The sequence below is a fragment of the Pseudorca crassidens genome, chromosome 15 (genome assembly GCF_039906515.1).
Source record: "Pseudorca crassidens isolate mPseCra1 chromosome 15, mPseCra1.hap1, whole genome shotgun sequence".
Lineage (NCBI taxonomy): Eukaryota > Metazoa > Chordata > Mammalia > Artiodactyla > Delphinidae > Pseudorca > Pseudorca crassidens.
Window position 1 is genome coordinate 8,325,265 of NC_090310.1, and position 27,447 is coordinate 8,352,711.

Genomic DNA, 27,447 nt, shown 5'->3' on the forward strand with positions numbered 1-27,447 from the left:
CAGCTCCCCTCGGTCACAGGAAGGCCTGAAGCACCCACAGCTGGTGACTTGGCCATGACACTCACCCCCCAGAAGGGTTCCCGTACAGCAACTTCAGGTCCCAGGTGACCATGCCCTAGACCATCACTTCTGGCCTTTGGGCTTCCAGCACGTGGACATGTGGCTTCGTGCCTGCTGCCATTAGGGAAGGCGACTAGAAGTCCTTTCCTCCCTGCCCCCAGCCCTGGCATCAGACCCATAGGGCCCAGAGCCAGGACCCTCTGGCCCCCTAGAAGCGGGGCTGGCAGGGCCCACCCTTCTTTAGCCCCCAGCACCTCTCATCTTGGCCTCCTTGGAGATGTGGGATTATACTCGCCCTGGGAAGACAAGCCCCACCCGCTCTGATACACAGACTTGCTAAAGACACAATGGTACTTCAGTTTCGCTGCTTGCACCCACGATCCTGTTACAGTCCACCCTCCGCCCCTACACAGCCCCTCCCAATTCACCCCCATCTAGTTACGGTGCCACACCCCAGAGGTCACTTTCTTCTTTTATTGGGAAGCAGACACAGGGCACACGGGGTGGGAAGCAGCCCGACGCTTCCCCGTGAAACCCAGGACGATGGTGGCCACAGTCAGGGACACCACAGTGGCCAGGCCTAAGCCCAGCATCACCGAGGGGGGAGAGGAGGTGGACCCTTCCACACTGTGGTCTCTAGTCTTCCCCAGGAAGATCAGTGGCCCCACTGTGACATCTGCTTCTTCTGTCACTGAAAGACAAGACATCCAAGGGTCACCTTAGTCCCCACACAGGAGTCAGGTTAGGGGTTTGGGGTTGCTCAGTGGGTTCTAGACCAGTAGGTTTAGTTCTAACAGCTGCATTATTCTCCCACACCCCTGATTATGTGTCACGACTCCAGGATGACTGCAGAATGGCCCCAGCCGACAGCAGGGTGAAGGCTTGGGGCCTCTCTCACTTAGCCCCGAAATGGCATCCCCCTAGGGGTAAGCAGCCTTAAATGGGGAACAAGTGTCACTCTAGAGTGACATCCGGTGCCCTAGACTGAGGGGAGGGCAATAGACCTGGGGCCCTCTGGAGACCTACCATGCCTGCGACTGCGGGGAACAGACTGTCCCTCCAGGTGGCGCAGCCTCCTGTAACGGCCTGATACGCCACAGCTCCCCTTGTTACAGCATCGACAGATATCAACAGGGCCTTCTACCGGGGACCATCTGAGAGGGAAAGACACAAGGGTCAGACGGCTGTGCAGTCTGCAGGAAGCGGTTTGCTGATAGTAGGCACCTTGGGGGAATCAACAGGAGTGTGGCCAGTTTGCTACCCCGGTTATGTCCAATCTGGTCTCCTCACCTATTGGAGGACTTGCTGAAGGAACAGGCCTTGCTTATTTGGTCTGGGACTCGGTCAACCGGAGTGACCTTCAGGTGGCAGGTGATATATATCTGGAAATAAGAGCAGCTGTTACGAGGTGGAGTTCTACGCAGTGCAGTGACTAGTAAGCCAGTTCTTCTCTAACTCTTAACCCTTGAGGGGGAGGGGAAGCCCACTTTAGGGATGGGATAGTGCAGGCTCAGAGGTTAACCCGCCTCAAACTTCAGAGCAAGTTGCAAGTTGGATTCTAAATCGGCACCATCATCTTTATTCCTCTGGTCTTTCCCCTACTTTTCCAATCACTTAGCATGCCTAAGCCCCGGGGCCCATTAAGTCAGAACCTCAGGGACAGGAAATCAAGTCCACAAGGGCCAAAATCCCACCCGACCAGCTGGAGTGGGGGGGTTTTTGACAAAACCAGAGCTCAGGTCAGCCTGCATCCTTTTGGAAGAGGTTCCCCAGTCAGAGGTCCCCCTTCATACTTCAGGGTCTCAACACACACATGCACACACACCCCAAATCCTGCAAAGAAACCGAGGTGCACCGCCTTTCCTAAAGACTTCTGCAGAACCACAAGCCTCGGCCGCCACCTAGTGGCCAAGCGTGCCTGCAGGGTAACCGTTTCGGAAACTTGAACCAGCCCGGTTGCACTTCTGGCTGCCTCTGCCTTCCATGTGCACACACACCCCAGCCCCCTCACCAAAGAAGGGCTTCCGGGTCCCTTAGTGTTCCCACTCCAGGAAGGGAACCGCTTTGAGCCTCAGCTTCTTCCCAGAACACATTGCTGATGCTAACTGGGGCCTCAGATCCCAGGGTGGTTCCTCGTTAGCTTCCTCCCTTGTGCCATAGCTGTGCCATCAGACAAGCCACCTGCCCACCTTTGAGGGAGAGCCGTCCGAGAGCTCAAGGCTGCTTTCCGTTGATCAGGATCGTCCTCTGATCTTAGTCACCCCCAGCCCATCCCTGGAGAGGCAGATACCGGCTCAAGAGTCACCCATGCTGATGGCCACCACCTGTGTGAAGCCTCATCCCCTCCTTCCTCACCCCTGGACCACCTGTGAGGTCGATTCCCTACCCCAACCAGCATCTTCTACCCTAGGCCCCCCAGGGTCACCGAGGTGGGCACTGGCACCCTTCCCGAGTCTATTTTCTTTTATCCCCAGCCCCATTCAACCCAGGACCTGCCATCAGAAAGCTCCAGGACATCTCCCAGTAGCTTCAGTTGTGCCCTTCCTTCTATCTGTCTACCATCTGTAGCAGATAACTTCCGTTCTCCGAACAGAACTTCTGGGTGAGGTGAGGTAGCAACAGCGAAGTCTAAAAATTCACACCGCTCGTCCCTCGATGCCAGCCAGCCACGTAAGCCTCTGGTTTGGCGGTTTGTAAACCTAGCTGCTGATTAGACGCGCCAGGGAGCTTAAAAGGCTCCTGATGCATTTCTAAATAAAGAGACTAGTGGCTAGGTATGGTGAGATACTAGTGGTAGAACCTAGATGGTAGGTACATAGCTGTTTGCTGTGAAATTCTTTTGGCTTCACTTTTGAAGATTTTAAGAAACTGGAAAAAGTTGATGCCAGGTCCCACCTCAGTGAAATGAAAATATATGGGAGGTATCAGTATTTTGATGGTCCTTAGGTGGTTAGTACAGAGCCAGAGCTGAAAATCCCTGCTTTAGTCACTAATCCTTCCTGACCAGCTATTCCAAATTTCACATCCTCCCAATCCTATCTCAGGAAACTTGTTTAAAAACTCCTTGATTGTCGTTTGTAAGATTCTACCAGCACTTTCTGGCTAGAGGCCAGTCCTACCTGTGCTTCCTGCCCAGCCATCACGAGTGATCCACGTTTTAGCTCCCTCCCCCCTCTGCCACCCTGAGTGTCAAGTTGAGCTTCCTAGCTTAGTGGTTCTCAAAGGGTGGACCCCAGAGCAGCAGCATCACCAGGACCTGGAAACTTATTAGGAATGCAGATTTCAGGCTCCACTCCAAACCTGCTGAACCAAACCCTGGGTGGGGGGCCCAGTGGTCTCTTTCAACAAGCCCTCCAGGTGATACTGATGCACTCAGGTTTCAAAAAGTCACAGGTCTAGCCTATGATCAAGTTCGAGAAGCTACCTAGCATGAAAAGTTCACCCCTGCTTCCCTTGCCCTTCTAGAAAGCCTCCAGGAAGGCAGACACCTGCTCTTATTAAGTCCTTTACTCAACCCACCTGGGTTCTGGCCCTGCTGACCTTGGTGAGGACAAAGTCAGTGACTTGGTCATCAGGTGCTGCATCGTTGGTGCTCATCCGATGTGAGCTGTCAGCTAGGTCTCCTGCGCTCCTATTCTCCTAGTTCGTTCTCTTTCCAGGATCCCTGAATTTCTCCATCCTTCATGGATTTTCTACTGGTCTCTTAGGGCCTGTGCCTTTCCAAAGATCTCACTAGAGCCCATGGCTTTTTCTACTTGATAAGTTACTAGGATAGGGCAGAACTATTAAATCACTGCTTAAGGGGACAGCTAGTGAGTGACCACACCAGCTAGTAAGCCTGGTCAGCCTGACCCTATGAGTTCAGCCTTATTCCAGGCTCTTAAGCCATTACCGTGTTTCTGGAGTCATTAGCAAAGTGGAACACATCCACTGTGAACTGGAGGGTCTCTGGTCTGGGTCTGGGTGCTTTGAAAGCAGATGAGGCATCGGTGAGACCGTCCACGAGACAACTTGAAAGAGAACAAGTGAAACACAGTTAAAGATTGAGGAGGTGACACAGGTCGTGTTGCACAAGCGTTCCCTAGAGAGGTAGCCCAGCCTTACCCGTGAAAGTCCACGATGGTGTGATAAGGGGAGGTGTTCCAGTCTGGCGTCAGCGTGGCCACACAGTGGTCCACGAACACTCGCAGGGGCACGTGGCTGCCGGTGTGGACTTGGGCCTGGAGGTGGGCTCTGTCTCCCAGCTGGAAGGTGGGCGTCGTCTTCTCCGTGCTCCAGTTCTCTGCAAGGCACGGCCAGGGTGAGGGTCTGCCAGAGCGCCCCCTGCTGGCTGCCCCCTCCCAGCTCTCCTTGCTCACCCTCCATCAGGCGCAGGGAGAAAACCAACTTCTCCTCCGAGAACATCGTGGTCCTGAAGGGCACCCAGGTGGGCAGGATGGCCCAGCTGCTCACGTTGCCCTGCCTGGAAAGAGAACAGCAACCGTCCACACCTGGCCCGGGGCTCCAGGTCCCTGGGCTGCAGCCCCTACTAGTGACACACTGCCCTCCTCTGGGGTGTGTATGGTTCTGCCCAGATGTGTCTGCCCACTGTCCGAGGCCCCCCTCTCCAGGATCTTGTTCTGGGAAGCCCTTCCACACATGCCTCATCCCTTGTTTCCTCGTGGTATCAACACCATCTCCCCTCCCCACTCCCAGAGAGGAGGGCAGGGTTCAAGGCCTTCACACTCCGCCCAGCACTGGGCCAGGTGTTGTAGTTATAAACCAGTCGCCCTGTCCTCCCACCTCGATGCCCCAGTTCACAGGCACATGCTTCATGCTGGGGCCTCCCCACCCTTGCTCAGCCACTGCGGGAAAGCCAGAGGGAGAGAGCAGGTTGTGATGGCCAGAGCCTGGAACCCACCCCTGCGCTATTGAAAGACCACTTCTGAGCTCTGAGGGCGCCAGTGGCCGGGCAGCCTCGCAGCTTCCACCAAGAGGCAGCTGTGGCCCGGACCAATTTCAGAGGCTCAGAGCAGAGGCAGCAGGCCCTCCATTCCCGCCAGGACTGAGGGCAGGGACCGCAGCCCAAGCACCTCCCCCTCCTCACAGCTAGATGCTGCCAGGAGGCTGACGTGCCTGCTGAGGGACCTCTGTGTCAGGGGCAGCAACAGGCCCATCCCACACGGACCTGGGGTAGCGGCACTCGATGGGGACCTCCGCGCGGTTAGTCCTCAGGATGGACAGGTTTCCCACAGGGCGGGGGTCATGGAACAGGAAGGTGCTGTACACCAGGGCGTCGTCGGTCACCTGAGGGAAAGGGGAGGGGTTAACTCTCCCAGCATCACCTGCCCTGATGTGCCCGGCCAGGGGCAGGAGGGCCGTCCGCTGGTGGTGGAGAGAACACAGGCCCTGGGCTCAAAGCCTGCTCTGCCGCTGACAACGTGGGAGAGCCTGGACAGGCACCCCTTCGCACCTCTTTTCACCCCAAAATGGTGACACCACCGCAGGGAGTCTGGATCAGCTCCGTGTCATCACCAAGCAGCGCCCAATGACCAGAGACATGGGGTGTATGCTCCCTTCTCAGACTGCTGCCCTCACCCCACCCTAACACACACACACACACACACACACACACACACACACACACACACACACACCCCACTTCCTTTTCCAGGAGAGGCCTGAGGCCAAGAAAGCCTCCAGGAAGAGGCGAGAAACTTCCAGGAATTTTAACTCACTGCCACAGCAGTTACCACCTAACTCGCCCTCCCCCTTCTGACTTATTCTCAAGCCCATTTCACAGAAGGGGAAGCTGGTTTTTAGCGGTTGCCTGAGGCCGGAAGAGCACAAGCAGGTGCTGCTGGGGCAGTTTGCAGCACCTGCCCCCCGACCCCGGCCCCCCAGGGAACGGCTGCCTGGCCCTGCCCTCCGCCCGCTCAAATGTCAGGGGAGAATCCTAACTGTCTATCAGCAAGGGTCCCAGGTGGAGCGCTGCATATATGTGGGACCCAGTGCAAAGTGAAAACGTGGGGCTCCTTGTTCAAAAGGAAAGAATTTCAGGACAGCAGAGCATCACTAAACCGAGTGTAGGCCCCGAGAACCGGCACAGGTAGCGTTCCCAGGAAGCCGCCCTGTCCCCGCAGGATTCTCATCTGGCGAGACTGGGCAACATTGTCCTGGGGAGAGGTGTCAGCAGGCTGTGCTCCACGGTGGAGTCAGCTGGGGATCTTAAAGCTACTGATGTCTGTCCCCACCTCCATTCCGATTTAAGGTGGGCTGTGGGAATCAGGAGTTTTAACCACTCCCCAGGTGATTCTAATGCCCCGAGGCTGGGAGTTACTAAATTAGGATTATTCCTTAACTCCTGCCCCCTCGCTATGCTCTCCCCAGAGAAACAAGGCCCAGGAGGCTTCAAGGACAGTCCTGGGCACCACACTGAGACCAGAGCCCCAGAGGAGGACTCCGGGGGCTGACGGTGCTTCAAGGCCAGGTGGGCAGGGGGGCATGACAGAGCGGAGGACAGGCTCTCTGAGCCGGAGCAGAAGTCGGTCCAGGGAATCGTGCACCAGCTGGGCCCGGTCCGGCCCTGCCTTGCTGAAAGGCCCCTCCTCTAGTCTGAGGCTCTGCCCCTCCCCACTCTCCTTGGGAGGCGTCTGGCCCGAATATTACTCAGCTCTCTTCCTGTACATGCCCCCTACTTGAGTTTGCTCCTATGCGACCCACTTTGAGCCTCTTCAGCCGAGATGAACACGATGCCCTTTGCCCCCTCCCTCAACATCACTTTTAGTTCAAGCCTTCAAAGCCATTAAACATGAATGAGGGATGCCAAAATTCTGGTGTGTTTTTTCTGAGATGACTTCCGAGCTTTCTGAGGTGTCAAAGTTCATCTCTTCCATACAAATTTCTAGGGCCCCTCACAAGTGCTGGGCTACCCACAGGGGATCCTATCACACCCTCCTCCCCTACATCAGCTACATCTCTCCTGGATGCCCTCCAGGGGTTCATAAATCCTCAGGAATCGGAGTGGGGGTGCCCAGTCTGGCCCAAAGTGCACTGCCACCTCTGGACTGCACCCCACCTCCCCAGCTTAGGCAGCTAGAGGCAGGAACTCCCCCGCATCCCCGTGCCACTGAGGCCCAGCTTCAGGCCTCAACTACTCCAGCCACCCGACCCCACAAATGAAAGGAATTCACCCCAGCCCCGCCTGACACCGGCTCTGCATCCACACTCCCCATCACCGGCCCCCTCCCATGTCATCCCCCCGAGGCCGGGGCTGCCGAGGGGGCCCAAGCCTCACCTGCACACGGTTGCCACATGCGTGCAGCCCAACCTCAAACCTGACCACGGGATCTGTGTCCATAGAGAACAGCGGCTCACAGCGGTCAGGGCCCAGGGTAAGGTCTGCAGGCCTGATGAGCTTCCCGGTGCCAAAAAGGTCTTTGCTGACAGTAACCACCAGCTGGTCCTCCTGACAGTCCACCATCACGGCGGGTGGCTTCGATGGCATGAGATGTTGGGATTCATCATGCCAGATGGGCCGGGGGTTGCACAGCTCCAGACTCCCCCAGAGCAGAAGGCAGACGAAGAGCCTATAGCTCGGCCCCATGGTGCCTACGAAGCCACTCCCACTGGCAACTCCGGGGCAGGCGCCACCCCCGCCATCTTATACCCCGGGTGATGGTTACTCACACCTGGGCTCCCAGTTGCCTCCCTTCCCCAGCCAATCCAGTGGGCTAGGCCTCCGCTGCTCAAAGTGGCTCCCGGTCCTGCAGCATCGGCATCACCTGGGAGTTGGTTAGAAACGCAGACGCTGGGACTTCCCCGGCTGTCCAGTGGTTAGGACCCCACGCTTCCACTGCAGGGGGGGCCAGGTTCGATCCCTAGCTGGGGAATGAAGATGCTGCAAGTCGTGTGGCACGCCCCCCCCCCCTCAAAAAAAAGAAATGCAGACTCTCAGCCACAGCCCAGGATGACGGAGTCAGGATCTGATTGTTTGCTATCTCCCCAAGTGATGTGTATTCACATTAAGGTTTGGCAGCCTGACCAGTCATAACTTCTCACCCCTTCCCTACTCCCACCCCTAGGGGTCCACCCTTTGCAAGGCCTTGCCCTCATTGCCTAGAGAGGGAGCTGAGAGATATCCTGGATTGCTGGGGCAGGGTGGGGGGACCTGGAGAAAGGCCTTGATTGAAGGATGAGGAGGATTTTATCAGAGATGGGAGCTCTTTCAGAGGAGAGAAACGGAGGCATCATTAGGAGACCAGGGTATGTTGTGAGCCGCTGCTTAACTTGATGGGAGGTAGGAGGGAAGGGCGGTTCAGACAGAGGCAGCTGTGTGAACGAAGGTGTAGATGGGGCACTGGGTGAAAAGCCCAGGAACTCAGAGATGCTGGAGCCTCAGGTCCCTAGGGGGCAAAAGTGGCAGCTTAGGGAGCTGGGGAGGTGGGTGGGGCAGGATCGTGAAGGTGCTGGGCTGAGATGCTGGACTTTGCTCTGGGGGGCGGGGCGGGGAAGGCCACAGAAGGATACTGAAGCAGATGCACCATCTGGCGAGCTCTGGCTGGGGAGGGGTAGGACTGGAGACAAGGGTCAGGGGGCTACTGCACCAGTCCTGGCGGAGGAGGTAGAGAAGGACTGACAGACAGGGTCAGCCTGTACTCATGGCCTACTCTGTGCCAGGCCTGGGTGAGACTCCTTCAGGAGGGGAGGAAGAATACAAAAAAATTCACGGCACTGAATTGCCAGGGGCAGAAGTGTGTACTCTCCAGCAAATGCTTGTTTCTAATGTGACTGAACCATACATCTAAGTCGCTTAACTATACTTCCTTGGTGTTTTTTTTTAATACTCTACTTGTGCAAAAATAAATAAATGCAGGGGAGAGACTGCCCGCACAACTTCTTCTGACCTGATCAACAAGGGTGAGGGGAGGGGGGAGGGGGGAGGAAGCCAGCAGAGAGAAGCAGGTGAGAGGTCAGGCTCCAAGCTCGCCTGAGTGGCCTACGGCAGCAGAAACCCTCCCACCTGGGTTTCCTTCCCAGCAGGCCCAGAGGGAGGGAGCCAGCTGTGGCCTGAGGCCCCTGAGGGACAGACAGCTGGTGAGAGGGGAAGGGACCCCTCAGAACTTGTTACCCACAGCCGTGGGTTGGTTGTGGTGGGCTGGGGATGAGCCTCCCTGAAGCCTCACATCCGTCAGCCTCTCTCCCTCTCTGCCTTGGAGTTAACCCCCCTTAGAGGGCTTCAGGAAAAACAAGACAGAAAGTTGTGCGGGGTGGGGGGTGGGGGTGGGAGGGCGGGGGTGAGGCATGTACTGCTAGGGGGAATCTGGGTGAGGATGGGGCAGAGTCTGGACGCACACGGGGTGGTGGTGGGCATGTGTGTTCCCCTTGTCCAGAAGGAGGACTAGAGACACCTCCCTCAGGGAGCATGGCCAGTCCAGCCCCCAGGAACCCAACCCAGACCGGATTCTGGGTCTTTTACATTTTTCTGAGAAGTGCTGCCCCCTGGTGTCCAGAATGCACCAAAGCACGGCCACCAGCTCAGAGCATTTTCCTTAAAATTCTTGAAAGCCCAGATAGTGGTTTCTAAACACTATTCCTCTTTAAAAGCAGGACCCAGCTCTTCTGGGAGAAATGGCTGATTCCAGGGCTAGGGCCAGGAAAGACAGGGTGAATCTGGAATATCTTGTCATGCCAGAAAATGCCCACAAGTGGTTAAGGATCTGCCTGCCAATGCAGGGGCCACGGGTTCGATTCCTGGTCTAGGAAGATCCCACATGCCGTGGAGCAACTAAGCACCCCCCACGAGCCACAGCTACTGAGCCTGTGCACCACAACTACTGAAGCCCGCATGCCTAGAGCCTGTGCTCCGCAACAGGAGAAGCCACCGCAGTGAGAAGCCCTCGCACTGCAATGAAGGGTAGCCCCTGCTCGCCGCAACTAGAGAAAGCCCGCGCGCAGCAACGAAGACCCAGCGCAGCCAAAAAGAAAATAAATAAATAAAAATTTTAAAATGCTCGCAAAATGATGAGAACGTGCCAAAAGAACACAGGAGTCAAATTAATGGGGTGGGGGGGGTGACTGGCCAAATTGGGGACAACTGCACATCAGAATGAATAAGGACAGTAAGGACTACACATTGAATAAAATAAGAATTCCTGGGCTTCCCTGGTGGCGCAGTGGTTGAGAGTCCGCCTGCCGATGCAGGGGACGCGGGTTCGTGCCCCGGTCCAGGAAGATCCCACATGCCGCAGAGTGGCTGGGCCCGTGAGCCCTGGCCGCTGAGCCTGCGCGTCCGGAGCCTGTGCTCCGCAGCGGGAGAGGCCACAGCAGTGAGAGGCCCACGTACCGCAAAAAAGAATTCGTGAGTGTCCATGCTGATGCTAAACACAAACATAAAAACCCACGAATGAGAAAACTTTTCCCATAAAAGGGAAACTTCCTTACGATACAATGCCAACAAATGATCATGGAAGGAAGATAGATTCAGAAAATAACCATTTGCAATCATCACAGTACTAATAGATTCAGGCAAGAAGCATTAGAGCCTGTTAAAGATCAGCTGATAGTGGGTGGGGGAAGGATGGATGGGGAGTTTGGGATTAGCAGATGCAAACTATTATATACCCGTCAGGACTAAGATCCCGCAAGGCGCTCAGCGCGACTAAGAAAAAAAAAATAAGGGTAAACAACAAGGGCCTACTGTGTAGCACAGGGAACTATATTCAATATCCTATGATAGGGAATTCCCTGGTGTCCTAGTGGTTAGGACTCAGCCCTTTTACTGCTGAAGGCCCGGGTTCAATCCCTGGCTGGGGAACTAAAATCCTGCAAGCCTCACGGTGCAACCAAAGTTAACTCTTCTAAAATGTTCGCTATCACCTATTAAAAATTTTAAATATATATATATATATATCCCATGATAAACCAAAAAAATTAGCTGATGCTGTGATGAAGATGTTAGCTAACCCTATAATCATTTTGCAGTATAAAGTCAAATCAACGTGCTGTACACCTTAAACTTATACAATGTTTTATGTCAATTATATATTGATAAAGCTGGGGGGGAAGCTCTGGAGATGTATGGTGGTGATGGTTACACAACTATACTGAATGTTATTGAACTGTACACTTAAAAATGGTTAAAACGGTCAATTTTATGTTATGGATATTTCACCACAATAAAAACAATAAAAACAAAGCAAAACTAGTTGATGGAAGTTAGAATACATAGTCTCGAAGTTTCTCCTTAAGGATTCTTTATTAATTACAAAAGAATAAAGGCTTCCCTAGTGGTGCAGTGTTTGGGAATCTGCCTGCCAATGCAGGGGACACGGGTTCGAGCCCTGGTCCGGGAAGATCCCACATGCCGCGAAGCAACTAAGTCTGTGCGCCAAAACTACTGAGCTTTCACTCTAGAGCCCGCGAGCCACAACTACTGAACCCATGTGCCACAACTACTGAAGCTGCACGCCTACAGCCCGTGCTCCACAACAAGAAGCCTGCGCACCGCAACGAGGAGTAGCCCCCACTCGCCGCAACTAGAGAAAGCCCGCACGCTGCAACGAAGACCCAACGCAGCCAAAAATAAATAAAGAAAGAAAATAAATTTTTTAAAAAATTACAGGGCTTCCCTGGTGGCGCAGTGGTTGAGAGTCCGCCTGCCGATGCAGGGGACACGGGTTCGTGCCCTGGTCTGGGGGGATCCCACATGCCGCGGAGAGGCTGGGCCCGTGAGCCATGGCCGCTGAGCCTGCGCGTCCGGAGCCTGTGCTCCGCAACGGGAGAGGCCACAACAGTGAGAGGCCCGCGTACCGCAAAAAAAAAAAAAAAAAATTACAAAGGAATAAGTGGCTACTTTACAGTGGATAAATCTGGCAAATAGCACTTTAGCCACATTGTCAAACTAACTATTAGTTGAATAAACATTATTATTTATTTGGTGGGATAAAAGGACATCACATGCCTCCTGATGTGAGGAGATGATACCCAGGGTTTAGAAAAAAGTTATGTATGTGTAAATATGTGTGTAACACACATGTATGTGTATACATATGTGTGTATATGTGTATGGGTATATATGGACATACACACAAAATTACTTGTGTATACATATTACATACAGAGATAGAAAAGGCATATGTAGCAAAATGTTCATATTTGCTATATCTGGGTAAAGGGTAAAGAGGATTTCAAAATAAAAGGTTAAAAATAAATCCTTTCTAGGTCAGATTCAAGTGAGAGGACAAAGGGATTCGTTCTCAGAAGAAGGCTGTTAACCAGTTTCCAAAAGCAGTGGCTGAAACAAAGTATGAGGTTATAGGTAGGAAACAAAAAGATGTGTAAGATCTTTGAGAAATAATTTATGAAACTTTACTGAAAGTCATCAGAGAATACCTAAACAGAGAGAGATTCCATATTCATGGAGGGGAAATGCAACCTCAAAGATATCAATTCTCCCAAAATTAATTTATAAGTTCTATCAAAATCTCAACAGGTTGTGTGTGTGTGTGGAACTTGACAAAATGATCCTAAAATTTATATGGAAGGGCTAAGGGCCAAGGAAACCAAGACTTTTGAAGAAAAAGAACAATGTGAGAGACACACCCTAACAGATACTAAGACATATTATAGAGCCATGGTAGTGAAAGCAGGGTGCTGGTAGGACAAGAAAAAAATACAGTGGAATAGACGAGAGAGCCCCAAAACAGCCACTTGCATAAGTGGAAATATGATACATGACAGAAGGAACAGATGGACAACTCAGTAAGAGAAGCTGTGACAAGTATTATCCATATGGGAAAAAACCTGGATTTCTACTTCATACATAAAAATGAATTCCAGAGAGATTAAAGAGCTGAATGTGAACGAACAAAACTTTAAAACTTTTAGAAGGAAATACAACCTCCCAGGGCAGAGTGAGGTGAAGGGTATTTGCTAAATATGACCCCCATTCCCTCCCCCAACAAAAAAGCACAAATCGTAAAAGAAAGGTGACTTTTTAGGGCACTTTCATAAATAATGATAAAATAGTTATAATAATAATAATTACCATTCATCATTTACTCACAATACACAGGGACTAGGTTGAGTACCCTAATCCTGATACCCACCTAGGGAAGTGTCACTGACCGCATTTTAGAGATGTGCAAACTAGGACTCAAGAGAAGTTGTACCCAAGGTCACGATGTACCAGTGAACACCCAAACCGAGTTCAATCCCAGATCTATCAGACTCTAGCTCCTGGTCTTTTGTCTCTAACCCTTACCGTCTCTCTGACACTTTATAGTAAAGTTAATTATACCAGTTGGGTGTGTTGGCGGCGAGGTATACCCATCTCAATAACTCTAACACAATCAAGTGTTAGGATTTACGTGCCTCTGCCCCCGCTATTCATATAAGATATTTAATAGGTGCTTTAAAAATAGGACTTTCTTCCTATCACCCTGGGAAGACAAAATAGCTGGTGTGTGATTAAGAATAAGAAACCAAAATTGTGGGACAGATGGAATTTGCCAGACGCACCCACAAACAAGCCACTGACACTACAGCTGTGGCATTAATTCTGTAGCCAGACTTTAGCTGGAGGGACCATGATGGGGCAAGATTTGGCACGTTTTTTGTGCAGTGAAAGAGATGAAAAGAGATTTAGGGCTCTAAAAGGAAAGCAGCTCTGGGAAACTTCTCACTATTTCATTATTAAACGTCAAATGGTATACAAAATTTACAGCCCTCTTGACTTAGTACGTGACTTTGATTACAGCTAAGGAAAATGAATATTTTGTACAATGTTTCTGGCTTTTACTTACAGAGTGTTAAAAATTACCTTAAAAAATCAATTGTTGGGAATTCCCTGGCAGTCCAGTGGTTAGGACTCCACGCTGTCACTGCCAGGGCCCAGCCTCGATCCCTGGTCGGGGAACTAAGACCCCACAAGCTGCGTGGCACAGCCAAAAAAAAAAAAAAAAAGTGTCTAAAGGGATAATGAAATCCACTCCCTCCCACCCCCACCTATTGTTAACAGTTTGTGGTGAATCCTTCCAGACAATTTTTATATGCATATAAAATCACTTAAAAATACACCTACTAAATGCAATGTGGTATCCTGGATTGGATCCTGGAACAGAAAAAGAGACGTTAGTGGGAAAACTGGTAGTATCCAGATAAAGTCTGGAGTTTGGTTAATATTAAGGTATCAACGTTAATTTCTCAGTTTTGACAAATGTATTGTGGTTGTATAAGATTCTTGTTAATATTAGGAGAGGGGCTTCCCCGGTGGCGCAGTGGTTGAGAGTCCGCCTGCCGATGCAGGGGACGCGGGTTCGTGCCCCGGTCCGGGAAGATCCCCCATGCCGCGGAGCGGCTGGGTCCGTGAGCCGTGGCCGCTGAGCCTGCGCGTCCGGAGCCTGTGCTCCGCAACGGGAGAGGCCACAACAGTGAGAGGCCCGCGTACCGCAAAAAAAATATATATATATATTAGGGGAAAACTAAGTGAAGAATTTATAGGAACTCTGTGTACTATTGGGGCAATTTTTCTGTAAACCTAAAATTATTCCAAAAGAAAAAGGTTATTTTAAAAATGCACTTAAAATGGGGGTCATATTCTACACTGTTCTGCAACCTGCTTTTTCTCGTAAGAAGCAGAGGACATCTTTAATGCTGAAAATCACTTCATTCTTTCTGGTGGCTGAATAGAACCATATATGGAGGTACCACAGTTTATCCAACTAAAGTCCTCATGCTGAACATGTAGATGATTGCAATTTTTTTTTTCACTGCTACAAACTAGAACTTCCTTGTCCATCTATCTTTCCATTCCTGCTTCGATATTTCTGTAGGATCAATTCTTAGAAGTGGATTTGTGGATCAAAAAGTATCTGTGTTGGGACTTCCCTGGCAGTCCAGTCGTTAAGACTCCTCGTTTCCAATGCAGGGGGTGCAGGTTCGATCCCTGGTCGGGGAACTAAGATCCCATATGCCACACGGTGTGGCCAAGAAAAAAAAAAAAAAGGTATGTGTGTTGACACTTTTCATAGCTACCGCTATCGAACCCAGCAAGCTTCTGTGGATATGCCTGTCTCCTCCACACCTGGCCTTTAGACTTTTTACCCCTGATGTCCACACTAAACCAGCAAGGAGCGGGGGGACTATAATCCATGTTGTATTCCTTATCCAGCAGGTCCTGTGTGGGGCACATTCTCTACCAGCTCTGGGTATGGCTGCGTTGCCGACACTGAGATCTTAGGTCAAAGGCTTTATACTGTCTTCCTTTCTCAGTGGTCATGTTACCCAGACTATGTTCCTTGAACCAGAGGAAAAAGACTGAACACTTTCCAAGAGGCTGTGTGTGCTTGACTGACTGGTGTTTAGACCACCTACTCACCTTCTGCAATCAGGGGGGTGGTACTGGAGTTACAGGACCATCAGACTTTTCAAACAGGATCATGAGGGTGGAGAGTGATGGGAGGACTTCTGATTTGGAGAGGGTGATCAGGAAAGGACATTCCCAAGGGAGGTACCTTTGAGCAGAGGCTTGAATGAGGTGAGGGAGTGAGTCGTGCAGATATCTGGGGGGAGACAGCTCCAGGCCAAGGGCAAGTGCAAAGGCCCTGAGGCAAGAGCAGGTTTGGTATGTTCCAGGAATGGCAAGGAGACTGGAGGGGCTGAAGCCTAGTGAATGAAGGAGGAAGCGGTAGGAGGTGAGCTCAGAAAGACCAATTCATGAAGGACCTTGTGAGATTTTAGATCATATTCTAATGGGAAGTCATTCAAGCAGGAGAACACTGGATGTGATTTACTGTCAAAAGGATACCTAGTCACTATGAGGATAATACATTTAGAGGGGCAAGCATGGAAGCAGTTAGGCTACTGCAGTGGTCCAGGCAAGATATGATGGTGGCATGTATCAGAGCAGAGTTACCCAACCCCAGAATTATTGACATTTTAGGCCAAATAATTCTTCGTTGTGGAGGCCTGTCCTCTGCCTTATAGGATGTTTAGCAGCATCTACACAGTTGAGACAACCAAAAACATGTCTAGAAGTTGCCACATGCCCCCTAGGGGGCGAAATCATTCTGGTTGAGACTTGTATTCATATTGTATTAGAGTGACTTGGAGAAGGTAAGAACAGATTGAGCTCCAGATATATTTTGAAGGTAGGGCTGGAAAGATTTGCTGATGGAATGGATGCTGATGGTACGATGCAAGAAAAAGAAGAATCAAGGATGACTTCAATGAATAGATAAAATGTGGCCCATCCATACAATGGAATGATTCAGCTTTAAAAGGACGGAAATTCTGGACTTCCCTGGTGGTCCAGTGGCTAAGAATCCGTGCTTCCACTGCAGGGGACACGGGTTCGATCCCTGGTCAGGGAACTAAGATCCCGCATGCCTCATGGTGCAGCCAAAAAAAAAAAAAAGCATGAAAAAGGAAGGCAGTTCTGGCAAAAGCTACAACATGCGTGAACCTTGAGGACATTATGCTGAGTGAAATAATCCAGTCACAAAAAGACAAATACTGTATGATTCCACTTATACGAGGTACCTAGAGTAGTCACATTCACAGGCCCTCAAAAAGTAAAATGGTGGGTACCAGGGGCTGGGGGAGGGGGAATGGGGAGTTATAATTTAATGGGGACAGAGTGTTACTTTGGGGAGATAAAAAGTTCTGGAGATCTGTTTCACAATAATGTTAATATAATTAATACTGCTGAACAGTAGACTTAAGAACTAGTTAAGATGGCCAATTTTCTGTTAAATGTATTTTGCCACTTAAAAATAAAATAAGATAACTCTTAAAAATATTTATTTATGTATTTGGCTGTGCCAGGTCTTAGTTGCGGCATGTGGGATCTCTAGTTGTGGCATGTGGGATCTAGTTCCCTGACCAGGGATCGAAACCGGGCCCCCTGAATTGGGAACACGCTACTGGACCACCAGGGAAGGCACAATAAAATAATTTTAAATATTGCATAAAAAAAAGAATGCAGTTTTTGTCCAAGAGGGTCTGCTTGATTCTCAGAATGTGGCAGCTGCTGCCAGAAGTTTCCTCTGGGCCGTTGGTTTCCCAATACAAGGCACATCCCTTGGGAGGCTTCTGCCTTGGCGGCCCTTAGGCCTTAGGCTGCTTCTGAAAGAAAGTGCTGGACAAACATAATGGTCCCCAGTTCTGGTCATACCAAACTCTCCCTCAACACCGGTGCTTCCCCAAACATGCTCCCTGCCGTTGTCTACAAGAAGATCAAAGAATGAAGTTTCAGTGACTCCAGGGGGAAATATTGGGCACTTCTCTTCTATGCTCTAATTTCACTTTTGCATGTTCTGTGGGAACCGCATTGTGTCGTAGCGCAAATGTATCTCACAATGAGACTTTCATTTCCCAGCAATGGGTTGCAATGGATTCCCACTTCAGCCGTCTTGCCTAGATAAACACACCAAAAGCAACCTAAATGTCCATCAGCAGAGGAATGGATAAAGAAGATATGGTACATATATAATGGAATATTACTCAGCCATAAAAAGAATGAAATAATGCCATTTGCAGCAACATGGATGGACCTAGAGATTGGCATACTGAGTGAAGTAAACCAGACTGAGAGAGACAAATATCATATGATATTACTTATATGTGGAATCTAAACAAAGGGTACAAATGAACCTATTTACAAAACAGAAGTAGAGTCACAGATGTAGAAAACAAATTTACGGTTACCAGGGGGTAAGAGGGGGAAGGAATAAACTGGGAGATTGGGATTGGGAGAGTGGGATATATACATTACCATATATAAAATAGATAACTAATAAGGGCCTACTGTATAGTACAGGGAACTCTACTCAATACTCTGTAATGGCCTATATGGGAAAACTCTGTAATGGCCTATATGTATAACTGATTCACTTTGTTGTACACCTGAAATGAATACAACATTGTAAACCAACTATACTCCAAAAAAAACTTTAAAAAAGAAATGAAAGAAAAAAACCCCAAAACGAAACACACACACCAAGAAAGAATAGTGATGTGGGCACTAGCCAGATTTAGTGTAACAGATTTCCTGTGAATAGGAGGGACTGTTAGAAATGCATTAGGGGAATTCCCTGACAGTCCAGTGGTTAAGACTCTGCTTTCACTGCAGAGGGCCTGGGTTCAATCTCTGGTCAAGAAACTAAGATCCGATCCCACAAGCTGCACAGCACAGCCAAAAAAAAAGTGCATTAGGATATCTTTTCATAACTAACCTAAACGGAGTCATCAAAACTTTTGGGTGTCACCATCCTCCTAGGGGGCTGAAGAGCAGAAAATGTACTCCACTCGGGAAAGACATTCCAGAATGTGGGGACCCAGTGGGATTACACTCACACACCGCACACCAGATTTTCCTACTATCCAGACAAGCCCGGCTGCTTCCAAAGGATCTTTGAGAAGATAAAACAGTGAATCAACCCCTGGGCACCTGCAGTTTCTCACACCAGGGAAAACCACTTGTCAGAATCCATTTTCATACCCCAAGCTGATGATTTCAAGAAATACTAAAAATTTTTTGCTTTTATTTTGCAATGTTAGTCTGTTTTGCTTTTGTAAGTCAGCTAAGACTTTTTAAAAAATGTTTTATTTTGAAATACTAATTATAGATTCACAGGAAGTTGCAAAGAAATGTATAAGGAGGTCCCGTGTACCCTTAGCTCAGTGTCCCCTGATGATTACATCTTACATAACTGTAGTACAATATCAAAGCCATGAATGTGACATTTATATGATGTGTGTGTATAGTTCTGTCATGTTATCATATGTGTAGACGTCTGTTACCATCATGGCCATCAAGATACAGAACAATTCTGTCATCACAAAGATCTCTCTTGAGCTATTCCTTCACACCCACTCCTCTCCCCTACACAATCCCTAAACTCTGGGCATCACTAATCTGTTTTCCACCTCTATAACTTTGTCATTTCAAGGATATTATATAAATGGAATCATAGCGTGTGTGACCTTTGGAGATCAGCTTTTTTTTTCACACAGTAAAATGCCCTTGAAATTCACTGAAGTTCTTGCACGTATCAATAGTTTGTTCCTTTTTATTGCTGAGAAGTTTCCATGGAGTGACTGTACTATGGTTTGTTTAACACTTTACCTAATGTAGGACATTCTGATTGTCTCCAATTTCAGGCTATTACAAATAAGCCTGCTGTGAACATTCTTGTGTAGGTTTTTGTGCAGACATAGGTTTTCATTTCTCTGGAATAAATGCCCAGGAATATAATTGCTGGGTTGTATGGTAAGTGTATGTTTAGGGGTTCTTTGTGTGTTAGTTTGTTGTCTTTTTTTTTTTTTTTTTTTTTTTTGCCGCACCACACGGCTTGCAGGATCTTAGCTCCCAGAGCAGGGATTGAACCCGCGCCCTCAGCGGTGGAAGTGTGGAGTCCTAACCCCTGAACCTCCAGGGAATTCCCTGTTTAGTTTTGTTTGTTTGTCTGTTTGTTTGGGCTGCATTGGGTCTTCATTGCTGCATGTGGGCTTTCTCTAGTTGCGACCAGTGGGGGCTACTCTTCGTTGTGGTCTGCGGGCTCTAGGCGTGTGGGCTTCAGTAGTTGGGGCGCGAGGGCTCAGTAGTAGTGGCACACGGGCTTAGTGGTTTCATGGCACGTAGCATCTTCCTGGACCAGGGCTCAAACCTGTGTCCCCTGCCTTGGCAGGTGGATTCTTAACCATTGTGCCACCAGGGAAGTCCACCTGTTTAGGTTTTTTTTGTTTGTTTGTTTTTGTTTTTTTGCGGTACGCGGACCTCTCACTGCTGTGGCCTCTCCCGTTGCAGAGCACAGGCTCTGGATGCGCAGGCTCAGCGGCCATGGCTCACGGGCCCAGCGGCTCCGCGGCATGTGGGATCTTCCCGGACCGGGGCACGAACTCGCGTCCCCTGCATCGGCAGGCGGACTCTCAACCACTGCGCCACCAGGGAAGCCCCCCAGGGAAGCCCCCCACCTGCTTAGTTTTTAAAGAAACTGTTAAACTATTTTCCAGAGTGGCTGGATCATTTTATATTCCCACCAGCAATGTATGAGGGATCCAGTTTCTCCACATCCTTGTTAGCATTTGGTACTGTCACTATTTTTATTTTAGCCATTCTGATAGTTGTGTGGCGATAGCTTACCCTGGGCTTAATTTTCATCTTTCTAATGGCTAGTGATGTTGAACATTTTTTCACGTGCTCATTGCCATTCATATATCCTCTCCGGTGAAATGTCTCTTCGTGGCTTGCCCATTGTCCAGTTGGAGTGTTTGGTTTTTTTAATGTTGAGTTTTGAGAGTTCTTTATATATTCTAGATAGGAATATATCAATATCTGTTCATATAGGTGATATATCCATACAGTGGAATATTACTGAGCTATAAAAAGGAATAAAGTACAGATACATGTTACAATATGGATGAACTCTGAAAACTATTCCAAGTGAAAGGAGCAAAAGGCCACATATTGTAGGATTCCACTTACAGGAAATGTCCAGAATGGGAAAATCCATAGAGACAGAAAGTAGATTAGTGGTTACCAAGGGCTGGAGGGAGGGGGAAAAGGCATTGACTGCTAATGGGTACAGGTTTCGTTGGGGATAGTGAATATGTTCTGGAATTACGTAATGGCGATGGATGTATAACTCTGTGAATATACTCAAAACCAACAAATTGTATACCCAGAGCTTATTCAACGTCTCCTAGAGAGGTAGAATGGATGGAGAAAAAGGCTAGGACTGAGCCTAGGGCTCCGGTCCACTTGCCAGTCATACTTTGCAATGGGCAAGTCACTGGATCTGGCCACTGAGACCTGAGTGGATTTCTCTTCTGGGTTTTCTGGTAAAGACTTCTTAGCTTTTAAAATAGGACACAAGGTGGGGGTGTTTCCTCTTTTCTGGCTCTGAACATTGTCATATGCATGAGCTACTCAGAATTGAGGCCACCATGTTGAGTCATGAGGGAAACCAGCCAAAAGAACGAGCCAACTTGCTGAAGATAGCAGAGTAGACCTGGGTCCCTGATGATGTCACTCCACTGAATTAACCAATCCTGAAATGGCCTTACCTCCGGACTTCTTTTTTTTTTTTTTTAAATATTTATTTATTTGGTTGCACTGGGTCTCAGTTGTGGCACGCAGGATCTTCACTGCGGTGTGCAGGATCTTTTAGTTGTGGCACGCGAACTCTTAGTTGTGACATGTGGGATATAGTTCCCTGACCAGGGATCGAACCCGGGCCTGCTGCATTGGGAAAGCGGAGTCCTAGCCACTGGACCACCAGGGAAGTCCCTGGACTCCTTATTAAGTGAGATAAAAACTCCTCTTTATGAGTGACTGAGATTTGCATTTTCCATTACTTGCAGCCAAAAACACTGTAACTGATAGAGTATCAAACACTTTTGAGGGAACTCTACTCAATATTTTGTAATAACCTATATGGGAAAAGAATCTGAAATAATATATATATATATTCATATATATATCTGAATCACTTTTCTGTACACCTGAAACTAACACAACATTGTAAATCAACTATACTTCAATTTAAAAAAAACCCAACATTTCCTTCTTTTTATTTATTTATTTATTTTTTATTTTTGGCTGCGTTGGGTCTTCGTTGCTGCGCGCGGGATTTCTCTAGTTGCGGCGAGTGGGGGCTACTCTTTGTTGTGGTGCGCAGGCTTCTCATTGCAGTGGCTTCTCTTGTTGCAGAGCACAGGCTCTAGGCGCACAGGCTTCAGTAGTTGCGACATGTGCGCCCAGTAGCTGTGGCACATGGGCTCAGTAGTTGTGGTTCACGGGCTCTAGAGTGCAGGCTCAGTAGTTGTGGCACCTGGGCTTAGTTGCTCCGCGGCATGTGGGATCTTCCCGGACCAGGGCTCGAACCCGTGTCCCCTGCATTGGCAGGCGGATATTAACCACTGCGCCACCAGGGAAGTCCAACCCAACATATCTGAGATATCAAGTAACACAAGGACTATGGCAGAAACTGTCATTGTTGCCTGGTACTTTCTGTCCCTTCTTACATAATAATAGAATTCTTAGCTGGGCTATGGCTGTGAGAAGATGTTCCAGCCATAAGAGAGCAGAAGGGATGTGGTTGTGCCCCTTAAGGGAAGGAACATGCCTTCCGTGTGTCTTTTCTTTCTCTTTTCATTGGCTGTTATGGACTGAATGTGTCCCTCCAAAATTCATGTTAGAGCCCTAACCCCCAATGTGAATATATATGAATATATGGCCTTTAGGAGTTAAGATTAAATGAGGTCATAAGAGTGGGGCCCTGATCTGACAGGATTAGTGTCCTTATAAGAAGAGATACCAGAGAGCTCTCTGAGATCCATGTGAGGACACAGTGATAAGGCAGCTCTCTGCAAGCCAGAAAGAGGACTCTCACTAGGAACTAAACCTTGCCAGAACCTTGATCTTGGACTTTCCAGCCTCCAGAACTGTGAGAAAATAAATTTCTATTGTTTGAGCCACACAGTCTGTGGTATTTTTTTACGGCAACCAAGCTGACTGATACATTGGCTGAAATAAAATCATGATGGCGGAGGCTGGAGAAGCCATCTTGGACCATGAGAAGGAAGCCCTGTTGAGGGCGGCAGAGGAAGAAGAAAGAAGGAATCTGGATCCTTCACAATCATGAGCTCTAGATCTCCTGCCAGCACTTATTGGTGAGAGATAAAAATAAATTTGGATATTGTTTAAGCCTCTGTTATTTTCTGGTAGGTTATACTACTGTTCAGCATATGTTTACTCTCTCCTCCTCCCCACTTGTGGGAGAGGCATACTTCCCCTGCCTCATTGATAGATAACAGGCTTGGCCATATGACTTGCTGTAGACAATGTAACACGCATGAGCAGATGGGATGTGTGTCGTGACCCAGCACAAGCTTTAAATGTGCTTGCTTGGTCTTTGGGGTTTCTGCCTTCATCTCCAGGAGGAGCATGCCCCAGGTAACCACTGCTCCTTTAGCTTGGGTCCTGAAATGAGGCACACACAGTGCCGACCTGAACCCAACCCACAGCCTGAAATAGAGCCTTCAGAGCCAACGTGCAGAACCATGGGAGAAAAGTAAATGTTTGTTGTAAGCCATTGCAATTGGGGGGGTTGTTTGTTATGCACTCTATCCCAGCAAAAACTGATGAATACAGTTTCAGAGCTCATATTATAACTAAAACAAGGAATGAAAAAATTGTCCCTTGAATCTCATGATGTGCAGGTCACCACTGACCTGAGGAAGGGTTGCCTCAGTGACGTGCTAAGGACCAAAAGCAGATTGGAGCCATTTGAGTAGTGAGTGAGAGGAAAGGAAATAAAGGTGGGTGAGCAGACAGCTCTTTGGGGAAGTTTGGCTGTGATAGGGAGGAGAGGGGTAGGGCAGCAGCCAGAGTGCGGCATGGAGGCCAGTGGCAGCCATGCAGATGGTCTGCTCGGATCTCCCTCCGAGAAAGGAGCTGATGAGTCGTGAGGAATGTAGTCAGCTGACAGCCTCCATTTGTAGCAGCTTTGGGATCTACTGCAGCCTTTGAGCCAAGGGCACACTATTCCCGGGCATCCCCAGCCAGTGACAAAGCATGGTAGGGAGGGACTTCCCTGATGGCCCAGCGGGTGTGGGTTCGATCCCTGGTCAGGAAACTAAGATCCCACATGCCGTGCAGCGCGGCCAAAAAAAAAAAAAGCATGGTAGGAATACTAGGGCTGGGCCATTTCTACCCTGAAGACCCAACCGACATAGGTTGAAAGGGTTTTCTGTTGTTTGCTTTAAATGACAGAAACCAGTTTGCTTAGAAGCCCCATGGGAAGAATCCAGGTGGGAAAGAGCAACTGAACACGGGAGAGAGAAGACCCACAGATGGAGAGAGGGAGGTCCCCGAGAAGGCAGAGGGAGATGGGGTCTGGACTGCAGGGTAGCAGTTCCTCAGGCCCGGGGAGGAGAGGAGGGCTGAGTGCGGACACGTGAGGGGGTGTAGGTTTGGGAGCTAGGTGATGGCGGACCTCGTATCAGAGAATTTTCTTTTTCTGAGTAGGAAGCAAGATCAGGCTGCAGAGTCAGGGAACTAAGTCCTTCGAGGTTGTACAGGCTGTGTCTCCATTTTCCTCTCTTGGCCTCAGTTTTCCCATCTGCACGATAAGCAGCTTGGGTTAGACCCCTGATCCCCAAACTTGTTTGAGCCTCAGTAGATTTTCAAAAATACACTTTTGGGGGGAATCCCATCCCTCAACTGCTGGATCGGAATCTCTGGGGCAAAAGTGGTAGGGGCAGGAATCTGTTTATATTTTTAAGTGCACCCAGGGATGATGTGAATTTGGGAACCACCCTGTGGAGGCTCTTAGGACCCCTTCAGCTCTGAGAGTTTGTGGTTCCAGCCAGAAGGTGCAGAATTCCAGCACAGCATTTGACTGAAGCTATAAACTACAGAGTAAACCACACACCGCTACCTGTCACCTATAACTACAAAAGCGCCTAAGTCCCAAAGGTACCGGAACTTAAAAGGAACCACAATAAGGCAAAAAAATCAGCAGCAAAATCAGAGGTCCTGCCTACATGGGAAGCCTACCTCATGTACTCTGGCTCCTGTAACCAGGTTTCCAAACCCCCAGGTGGGATGGGTTTGGACATGGTCAAGGGGGAGTCCCAGGCAACGGAACTAAGGGTTGAATCAGGGCTGTCGCAGGAGAGACAGGGATGCTTTTGGCTGCCCTGCCAAGGGGTGGAGGCCTATCCAGGCCTTTCTGAAACCTGAACCCTGGGGTGGGGGAAGGGGGAGGAGGGGCTGCCTGGCCCTGAGAGTCCACGCCTGCCCCCCAACCCCAGAGCTTCTCCTCTGCCCGGTGCCCCTTCTGGGGGCTGCTCCAGACACTGCAGGCCACCTTCACTCTCCCTTTGCCTCCCTCTGCCCCTAAGGTCGGGTGGGGACAGGCTGGGACCACCAGCCAGCTCCATGGACGGGGGACTTTGCCTCTGCTCACCTCCCAGCTTTGGAAAGAAAAGAAGAAAGGTCTGTGTTGATCTGCATCTGGGGGATCCTTCCCAGTCCTAAACTTCTGGAGGCAGAAAAAGTGATTTGACCTCGGACTGACTATAGAAGAAGGAACAGAAAGAGCCTAGAACCTTCCCCCAGGTATGAATTCTTCCCTTTTGCTGGCGTGTGTGAGTGTGAGTGTGTGTGACTAGTTTTCCACGGGACAGATGTGGAGTTGTCCTTAATGATCTCTGGGGCCCCTTCTGACTGCTTCAGTGCTGTGATTCTGCAGCCTTAACCTTCATTCAGTCTCCTTAGTACCCATCCTGTGCCAGGTGCTACCGTTGGGTAAGCCCTGGTCCCTGCTCTCGAGGGTCCCCAGTCTAAACGGGGAAACAGTAATCATAATAACAGCTACCACACTTATGGTGGGCCAGGCTCTGGGCTAAACTTTTTACAAACTTTAGCTCATGTACCCTAGCAAGAACTGTAAGAGGTAAGTGTATTACTAACCCCATTTTACAGATGAGGACAGCGAAGCGTGGCAAGATGAGCTCACACAGCTAGTAAGTAGATGGTGGAGCGGATTCTTGTAACCACTGTGTGTGCTGCCTGCCCTGAACAGTGAAGAAACAGTTCAGGGCAACAGGTGCACTGCTACAGGATAGGGAGGGAGCCACAATCCACGAGGGCAGGGAATGGTTAAGCCTCATTTTGACCAAGGTTCCCAGGGTGTAAGGCGGGAGCAGTTTTGGGGACCAAGCTAGGAGCTAGAGATAAGGCAGTTTCCACAAGGCCCACTGAGAGCTCTAGGGTCAGCCAGGACTTGAGATCAGTGGTGGTCAGGATCGGGGGTCCTCCTCCCTCACTCCTGGGCCACGGTGGCAGGGGATAGAGAGGGGGTACTTCAGAATTCCCAGCCAGGTTCCCTGGGAGCTGTGTGTCCCCATACTCACAGAGCAGGGGCTTCCCTGACCTGGGGGGCCAGTGTTCCAACAGCCTGAGAGATGGGTGGCCCCAAGGCCTGGGAGGCAGGGGAAGGCCCAGATCACAGTGGATTCCCCTCAGCAAAGATGGGACCATGGTTCCCCCCTCCTCACAGCTCTCGACTCCCATCTCCCAGCTGTCCCCAAGAACACAAAAGCTGATTATTCCACTGGGGGCTGTACTGGGCCCCATGAATGGAGTATTGAAAACCCTGTGTCCACATCCAGATAGGTTTTCATCCTCTTCCCAAGCAGACTGTTTGTATGCCAGGATGGAAGCAAAGCCAGGGAAAGATGGGGGGGTGGGCGGGTGCGTTCCGGCTGAGAGGGGCACCCATGTCCCCCGGGAACCTGGCTCTCAGTATGTCCCAAACAGAACCATCTTCTAAACCAGCCGCCAACCGTCCAATCATAGTCCACACACTGGGATGCTGGTTACATGGTGCGAATGTTTACTGAGCTCTGCACTTACGATTTATGCACTTTTTGGTTTGTAAACCTCAATCCAAAATTTAAAAAAAATCCCAAATGGCATTTACTCTCCCAGCCCTATACGATTCTTGCATATTTGTGACTCGTGGGAACTGTATTTCCTTGATGTTTTTTCTTTTTTTAATTTTTATTTATTTTAGCTGTGTGGGGTCTTAGTTGCGGCACGCGGGATCTTCGTTGTGGCATGCATGCGGGATCTAGTTCCCTGACCAAGGATCAGACCCGGGTCCCCTGCATCGGGAGCGCAGGGTCTTACCCACTGGACCACCAGGAAAGTCCCTGATGTTTTTTCTTTAAATTAACTTTTTTTTTTTCTGATTTCAATTAACTTTAGGGAATTCCCTGGTGGTCCAGTGGTTAGGACTCAGCCCTTTCACTGCCATGGGCCTGGGTTCAATCCGTGGTCGGGGAACTAAGATCCCGTAAGCTGCGGTGCAGCCAAAAAAATAAAATTAAATAAATTAAATTAACTTTAAAGGGAAACTTTATGTTGTTCCAGATAAATGAAAAGCCAGAATCCTTTGCCATAAATAGAAGGCAGTGTAAAAGAAAAAATAAATGAAAATGAAACAGTAAATGTCATCTATCTCCCCCCAAAATGATGTGGGTTGCCCCCAGTGGCACAAACACCCTGCTTTGGGATGTGCTGCCCTGGAGGAAAAACTCTGAGCCTTTGGCACAGCCAGGCAGACCTGTCTCGGTTTGGGATCAGACAACCCTCCCACCCCTTGCTTTCATACACCCTCTGCTCCAGCCAGACCTAACTCCTCACGAGGAGTTTCCATCTGTGTTTCTGTCCTCATCCTCCAGCTGCCGCCTCCACTCAGAATACGAAACCCAAGTGGAAATGTCACGCCCCCACCCCTCACCGAAGCTCTACCTGGGCCCTTCCAGCTGGAAGAAGTGAAGGGGAACCTTTAATTCCAGAAGTTCCAGCAGTGACTTCTCCACCACCCCTTA

General features: G+C 49.5%; 1 protein-coding gene across 1 annotated transcript; it reads right to left on the reverse strand.

Moving 5' to 3' along the window:
* Positions 1-520: 520 nt before the first annotated feature.
* ZP3 (zona pellucida glycoprotein 3) lies at positions 521-7,645 on the reverse strand. Its single transcript, XM_067705095.1, has 8 exons — positions 7,337-7,645; positions 5,228-5,346; positions 4,419-4,522; positions 4,165-4,342; positions 3,953-4,070; positions 1,351-1,442; positions 1,087-1,214; positions 521-751 (listed from the first exon to the last, which is right to left on the reverse strand). Exons 1-8 carry the CDS (start codon positions 7,643-7,645, stop codon positions 534-536), a joined length of 1,266 nt encoding a protein of 421 aa, XP_067561196.1. The 3' UTR covers positions 521-533.
* Positions 7,646-27,447: the final 19,802 nt, after the last annotated feature.

What these genes read in the sequence shown, in the direction of transcription:
- ZP3 (XM_067705095.1), bottom strand. Translation starts at nt 7,645, where the DNA reads ATGGGGCCGAGCTATAGGCTCTTCGTCTGCCTTCTGCTCTGGGGGAGT. An exon ending in ATCGAGTGCCGCTACCCCAG is followed by an intron (nt 4,523 to 5,227) that starts GTCCGTGTGGGA and finishes TTCTCTTTCCAG; the next exon opens with GCAGGGCAACGTGAGCAGCT. An exon ending in TTCAGCAAGTCCTCCAATAG is followed by an intron (nt 1,215 to 1,350) that starts GTGAGGAGACCA and finishes TTTCCCTCTCAG; the next exon opens with ATGGTCCCCGGTAGAAGGCC.